Source organism: Penaeus vannamei, chromosome 41 (assembly GCF_042767895.1).
Source record: "Penaeus vannamei isolate JL-2024 chromosome 41, ASM4276789v1, whole genome shotgun sequence".
In the NCBI taxonomy this organism is placed as follows: domain Eukaryota; kingdom Metazoa; phylum Arthropoda; class Malacostraca; order Decapoda; family Penaeidae; genus Penaeus; species Penaeus vannamei.
The window spans coordinates 21,162,394-21,169,893 of record NC_091589.1 but is presented as its reverse complement, the minus strand read 5'-3'; the positions used below and the strand labels follow the sequence as shown (position 1 = coordinate 21,169,893).

Sequence of the window (7,500 nt, the reverse complement as noted above, 5' to 3'; positions counted from 1 at the left end):
GAAGAGAGGAAGAGAAACAGAAGTGCTCGGAACGTGGAGGTCGGTCGAGGCACCAGAATTAGAAGCCAAGGAGAGGGAGAGACGGAGGGAGGGAGGGAGAGAGGGAGAGGAGAATAAGAGGGAGATAGAGATAGAGAGAGAGAGAGGGGGGGGAAAGGGGAGAGGAGAGAGGGGGAGGAAGAGAGAGAGAGAGAGAGAGAGAGAGAGAGAGAGAGAGAGAGAGAGAGAGAGAGAGAGAGAGAGAGAGAGAGAGAGAGAGAGAGAGAGAGAGAGAGAGAGAGAGAGAGAGAGAGAGAGAGAGAGAGAGAGAGAGAGAGAGAGAGAGAGAGAGAGAGAGAGAGAGAGAGAGAGAGAGAGAATGTGAAGTTAAGTTGATTTACATACCTTAGATCAGCAAGACAGAACTTGAAGGATACGAACCGGAGAGAGAGAGAAAAGAGGGCGATAAAAGAGGTAAGTAGGAAAATGGAAGAAACGGAGAGAGACGAAAAAAACATGGGGAAAGAAGGAAGAGGAGAGACAGGAAAAGGGAAAGAAGGAAGAGGAGAGAAATTAAAAGAAAATGAGATAGGAAGAAAGGAAAGAGAAGAATGAGGAGAGTGTAGGAAAGGGATGAAAGAGAAGTAAGAAGGCGGCAAAAGGAAAGTGGAATAACAGTGAAGGGGAATAAGGAAAAGGAATAAAACGGCGGGAAGAAGAAAACGGAAAAATGACAACAGAAGAGGAGGAGGAGGAGGAGGAGGAGAAGGAGGAAAGAGGAGGAGGGAGGAGGAGGAGGAGGAGGAGGAGGAGGAGGAGGAAAGAGGGGAGGAGAAGGAGGAGGAGGACGAAAGAGGGGAGGGGGAGTGGGGGGCGTCCGAGGTGGGCTATGAAGCGCCTAATATAGAGTAAAACCAAGCAAGTCAGGCATGTAGGGTAGGAATTTTGGCAGGCGTGGATACCCGGCGGGGAGGGGGAGGGAGGAGGAGGGGAGAGGAAGGGGAAGAGAGAAAGAGAGAGAGAAAATGAAAGGGCGTTGAAAGAAAGAGAAAGGCTGAGCCGGGGAGAGTGGAAGAGCAAAAAAAAAAGGGGAGAGGGGAAAAATGGAGAAACGAAGCCATAGATAATGAAAAAAAATCGAACATACAACCTAGGTACGGAAGCACACTCATACATGGCTAATAACAACCCATGATTCTCTCTCTCTCTCTCTCTCTCTCTCTCTCTCTCTCTCTCTCTCTCTCTCTCTCTCTCTCTCTCTCTCTCTCTCTCTCTCTCTCTCTCTCTCTCTCTCTCTCTCTCTCGCTTTCTTTTTCCAACACACACACACACACACACACACACACACACACACACACACACATTCAAAATTTCTTCAAATCAAAATAAAGTGCTTATCAAAATGTCCTCTAAATATAACGAGAACTATGCAGTACAAATATATACGGATACTTACCCCCTGTGCCTAAGACCTTGAGCAATTCGAAATGGGCCATGTCGACTCTCCCTTTTCCCGTGAGGTTAACTGCAAAAGACAAAAAAATCGTTAATTTTCAAATTTTGGGGAGATAACTACATTATTTTCTTATAATCACAATCATCAATCTGTTCTGTAATACATCTAAAAAAAATCAAATTAGCAGATACGGAGATGGGAATAATATCGAGAATATATAATAATTAAGGGAAATATAAAAGAAATATTAGCTAGGCCTGCTGTGGGATCTGGACGCGACCTTCTCGATGGCGCGGGCGAGGTCAAAAGTGCTACGTCATGTCCCTCGCCTAACGGGTCACGTGTGGGATCCTTCGGCCAAAATAGAGTGACAGAGTGAGAGAAAGAGTGAGTGACTGATGAGTGAGTGAGTGAGTGATGAATGAGTGCGTGCGTGAGTGAGTGTGAGTGCGAGTGAGTCTGTGAGTGAGTGAGTGAGTGAATTGTGCGTGAGTGTGAGTTGTGCGTGAGTGTGCGTGTGTGGGGCGGGGGTTGTGTGTGTGTGTGTGTGTGTGTGTGTGTGTGTGTGTGTGTGTGTGTGTGTGTGTGTGTGTGTGTGTGTGTGTGTGTGAGTGAGAATGAAAGTGAGAGATAGAGACAGACAGACATACAGACAGACAGACAGACAGACAGACAGACATACACACACACACACACACAGAGAAATAAAGAAAGAAAGAAAGAAAGAAAGAAAGAGAAAGAGAGAGAGAGAGAGAGAGAGAGAGAGAGAGAGAGAGAGAGAGAGAGAGAGAGAGAGAGAGAGAGAGAAAATCGCCATTGAAAATCTACGGGAGTTCCCCGCCATATTTCGCGACCCCCCCCTTTTTTTCTCTCTCTCTGAATTATTCAAGTCTCGAACTTGATTTTTTTAAGGGGGGGGGGGAGGGTAATGTAAATTGGGTGGGTTCTAAATAAGTGATTAAATGCAACGAAATGCAGATAACATGTATACACACAAACTCACCTGCACACACAAAAACATTAACATGTGCACACACGGACTGAATTCCCAAATTTAATAAGACAAGTTGCTATGCAGCGAGACCCGTGCTCGGCCGAGGACACCGTTCCCAGCCCAATACCCCCCTCCCCCTCCCTCCTCCCCTCTCCGCCTCCTCCTCCTCCTCCTCCTCCTCCGTCTCCTTATCTTCTTCTCCCCCTCCACTTCCTCTCCTCCCCATCTTCTTCCCCTCCACCTCCTTTCCTGCTCTCCTCCGCCTCCTTCTCCTCCTCCCTATTCTCTTCTTCTCCCCCTCCACTTCCTCTCCTCCGCCTCCTCCTCCTCCCTATCTTCTCCCTCTCCACCTCCTTTCCTCCTCTCCTCCTCCTCCTTCACGTCCTTCTTTTTCTCCTCCTCCTCATCCTCTATCTCCTCGTTCTTCACTCCAAACCCAGTGTGTAAGTGGAACACCAAAGTGTGAACTGATGACAGGGAGAAGATCGAGAGAAGATAAGAAGCAGAAGAGAATAGAAAAGAGAAAACGGGGCGAAAAAAGGAGAAGAGCTTGGGAGGAGAGAAGAGAGGAGAGAGGAGTGAATGAGAAATGGTGAGAGAGGGGAGAGAAGAGAGGAGAGAGGAGAGAATGAGAAATAGTGAGAGAGGGGAGAGAAGAGAGAGAGAGAGAGAGAGAGAGAGAGAGAGAGAGAGAGAGAGAGAGAGAGAGAGAGAGAGAGAGAGAGAGAGAGAGAGAGAGAGAGAGAGAGAGAGAGAGAGAGAGAGAGAGAGAGAGAGAGAGAGAGAGAGAGAGAGAGAGAGAGCAAGAGAGAGAGAGAGAGAGAGAGAGAGAGAAAGAGAGAGAGAGAGAGAGAGAGAGAGAGAGAGAGAGAGAGAGAGAGAGAGAGAGAGAGAGAGAGAGGGAGAGAGAGAGAGAGAGAGAGAGAGAGAAAGAAAGAAAGAAAGAAAGAGAGAGAGAGAGCGAAAGAGAGAGAGAGAGAGAGAAGGAGAGAGCTTGATCATGCAGAGCCTCACGCCGGCCCTCACTGGGTCACCTCCACACCGAGCACCTGCGTTAGGGACGTCTCGCGCTCGGCACTCCGTCAAGGAACAATCGTGCTCACTCTTCTCCCTCTCCTCCTCCTCCTCTTCCTCCGTTTTACTCTCTCCTTCTTCTTCGTTCAACTCTCTTTCTCTCCTTCTCTGTCTGTGTCTCTGTCTCTCTCTCTTCTTCATTTCTTCCCCTTCATCTCCCTTCTCTTCCCCCCCTCCTCCTCCTCCCTTGCCTCCAATCTTGTCATGCTAGTCCACCCCCTCCCTGTCCCCCTCCTCCCCCCTCCGCCCAGCCCTCCTCCCCCCCTCCCGCAAGTTGTCGCTTCCCTTCACTTTCCATACGCAATCCACAGCTCAGGCCGGCGACACAGACAAAGCTTCTGTCACTTTCTAACAGCTGGCTGACGTTACAGACCGTGACGCTGTTGTTATTTTCACCGAAAGAAGATAAGAAATGGAAGCAGATCTCAACACGGAAGGGTTAAGACGCTCCATGCAGTTTATCTAGGGCGCGGGTGTCCTCCGAGCAAGTGAGGCAGATACGTAAACACACTTCAGACTGGTATACACACACGCCCGCGCGCTCTAACACACACACACACACACATAGACACACAGACCCACACACACACACACACACACACACTCAAACAAACCACAAACAACCAAACACCACCCCCACCAAACTCGACCACCTGATCCTAAAACAAACACACAAAAAAATAGGTGAATCCCGCCGCCCCACCCTCACCTAAAATCCTACCCGCCCCCCCCACCCCCATCCCCACCCCAAGCACCTAGCAAGCACCGTTCATTAAGAGGCTTCAAATCATGATCAAACTTCGCCCGTGGCAGGTGCACAACCCCGGAGCTTAAATACACACCTTGACCTATATCACCGGGAGATAATTTTCCTGGCTGGGGTTTGGGTGTCATCCGTTGCGTGCGATTGTCTTAATTGGTCTGTCGTTGTTTGGGCACCGCTGTTGTTGTTGTTGTTGTTGTTGTTGTTGTTTTGTTGTATTTGTTGTTGCTTTTTAATAAACATATTTTTGTAGTGTAATTGTTTGTGCTGCTTAGGTGGTGTTGTTGATATTGCTATTTGTTGTTGTTACGATTAGATTAGGTGTTTGCTATCGTGAATATCTTGTGTGTGTGGCAGAAGCTGAGGATTATTTCCAACTTAATAGATTGTCATTCTTCGAAGTCGTGTCATTTCCTCCATTATCCTGTCACGAGGGACGAGGCGAGAGAGAGAGAGAGACAGGTGGATGTGAACTACATTCGGGTGAGGCATTGTGGGCGTGAAGACGTAGGTGGCATGGCGTGGGCGAGGAGACGCGGCGGGTGAGGGTTGGATGGCGTGGGCGGATACGTCGAGCGAATCCATGGGCGTGCGAGAGGGCGCCTGAGAGAAGAAAGTCACCTACAGAGCCCGGGTGTCTGGCGCTGCCGGACCCTGAACCAGCCAACCTCTGCCATCCAGGTGAAAGTAAAACCAAGTACCATGAGCCACCATTGTTCCCCCCCCTCGTCTCTACCCCGTCCCCCCTCCACCACCCCACCTCCTCTCGTTTCTCTTCCCCTTCTCTTTCGTTTTCTCCTCCTTCCGTTTGGCACTCTTTTTTTGATGTAGCTCTTCTTCTCCACCTCTTCTACCTCCTCCTCCTCCACCACAAACACCACCACCTCCACCTCTACCTTCCTCCACTCCACCACCTCTACTTCTTCCTTCCCCTCTCTACTCCACCACCTCCCCTCCACCACCACCACCTCCACCACCACCTCCCCCCTCCAACTCCACCACCTCCGCCACCACCACCTCCCCCTCCAACTCCACCACCACCACCTCCCCCTCTTACTCCACCACCTCCGCCTCCGCCTCCTTCCTCTCGGCAAAGTCCCCCAGCTCCCGGAATCATCCAGATCTTTCCAAACAGCGAGCGAGAAAATGACCCCCGCTCTGTGGCGATCTCCCGTCCCTTCTGTCACCCTATCTCCCCCGATCGATAAGAAAACACGTGCAGTTGAAGACACTCGTCCGGAGTTCAGGCGCTTAAATTGTGTTTATTATACAATCCATTTAAGAAAAAAAAAATCTTATATTCGATTTTCTGTTTTTCATGTCTTTTTTATTTTATTTTATTTGAGTTGTATTTTTATGTATTTCTTTTTTTTTTGGGGGGGGGGTTGTTACGAAAGACGAGTCGATGTTGATACAGTTTTGTGGACGGACTAATACTAAGCACACTTGGTTCGAGCAAGCGTGCACAGCTGGATACTTGCAGTTGCCTTCCTTCTCCCTTTCCTGCTCCCCCCTTTCCTTCTTTTAATTCTTCATACTCTTTCCATCCTTCATCCCTCTTCCTTCCCTTCCGTTTCTTCTACTTCTCCTCCCCTTCTAGTCCTTCCCTCCCCATTCTCCTCCTAACCCCTTCTATCCCTCTCCCTCGTCCTTGTCCTTCTCCCTCCCCTTCCTCCTTCCTCTCCTTCGTCCTCCCTCCATCCCTGCAACGCCCCTCGACGAGAGAAACTGCCCGGCAAGAGTCAAGGTTCCCATCTCTCTCTTTATATGGTCGCTCTGTCACATGACCTTCCATCGCTATGCCTCGCCACGTTCATCGCAGTGGCTGCCTGTTACGTCATTTTCTTCGTCACTCGTCTGTGCTCTCTCTTGTTTATTCTCGCGTTCTCTCTTGTTTATCCTCGTGTGGTATTGTCAATTTTCTTTTATTTCTGATTTCCCTCTTATTCTCGTTCTTCTTTTATTCTCCTTTAACAAACCTGAATACGTCTTTCGTTACTTTCAAATTCCGTGGAATGTCTCTTGTTTATTTTTGTAAATATTTGTTTACCTCTTTCCATCCCTTTTCCCATCCATCGTACGTCCGTGCATGGGTAATTAAGTAGGAGAAAAGATAGGTTAGAGGAAGGAAGGAAGGAAATAGGGCACGAAATGTAAACAATCATGAGGAGGAAGAGGTCAGAGAGAGAGGAACTAGGTCGCCAGCTGGGGACGTCGGGCTAACAACAACCAGGGACTGTGTGTCTCTCTCTCTTACTCTTTCTCTATCTTTCTATGCTTCGCTGTCATTTTTTGTTTTTTCTTTACTTTCTCTGTATTTTTTCTTGTCTCCTTTTACTGTTTTCTCTCTCTTTTCCTTGACATGTATTTCACTCACTCACTCACTCACTCACTCTCTCTCTCTCTCTCTCTCTCTCTCTCTCTCTCTCTGGCTGTCTGTTTGTCTGTATATATGTTTGTTTGTCTGTCTCTCCCTTCCTCCCCGTTTGTCTGTCTGTCTTTCCCTCCCTCCCTCCTTGTCTGTCTGTCTGCCTGTCTTTCCCTCCCTCCCTATCTGTCTGTCTGTCTGCCTGTCTCTCCCTTCCCCTCTCTCTATCTCTCCTTCTCTCATATTCCCGCCGCACACCCACACTCTCGTCCTCATTCTCAGTACCTGCGTTCCCATTATCTTCACAATCCTCACACTCCCGCTTTTTCCCACGTTCTTTCCCTTCATTTCCATTCCTTCGTATTCATCTCTCTTCTTCTACTAACCGCACCGCACTTCCCTCCTTCGTCCCTCTCGCTATCTGTTCCTCTTTTACTTCCAGTTCTTATTATCTCTCCTGTCATTCGCCTCTTTTTTACTTCCCTTCTCCTATCCTATCGTTTCTTCTTCTTCTCCTTCTTATTCTTATCATTCTAGTCCTCCTGCTTCTCTTCCTGCTTCTCCCCTCCTTCCACCTTCTTATTCTCTCTCTCCTTTTCCTCCTCCTGCTCCTTTTTCTCCTTCTCCTTCTCCTTCTCCTCCTCCTCCTCCTCCTCCACTCGCAATACAGGAAGAATCCCGCACTGAGAATCAATACAGATTCTTCTATTATTATTCCTCACTGCGTAGACGTCCCAGCTCTCTCTCTCTGGCAGGCTGGTGAGCGTGGGCTGCATGGCCAATGTTGCATTATGCAATACGTGGACGGTATACACTTCACACGGAACACATGCCCGTCTACTCACGTATTCCCACGTACGTTTTCA

The 7,500-nt window shown here is 48.7% G+C and overlaps 1 protein-coding gene across 5 annotated transcripts in view; it reads right to left on the bottom strand.

Annotated features, from left to right (window-relative positions):
* The window catches only part of LOC113821205 (ribosomal protein S6 kinase alpha-5), a 115,090-nt gene that overhangs the window by 22,369 nt on the left and 85,221 nt on the right, over positions 1-7,500 (bottom strand). For all 5 annotated transcript variants that reach the window (XM_070117625.1, XM_070117624.1, XM_070117622.1 and 2 more), the window contains one exon: positions 1,436-1,504. In XM_070117625.1, coding sequence (XP_069973726.1) covers positions 1,436-1,504 — 69 coding nt within the window. The remainder of the gene's footprint in view (positions 1-1,435; positions 1,505-7,500) is intronic.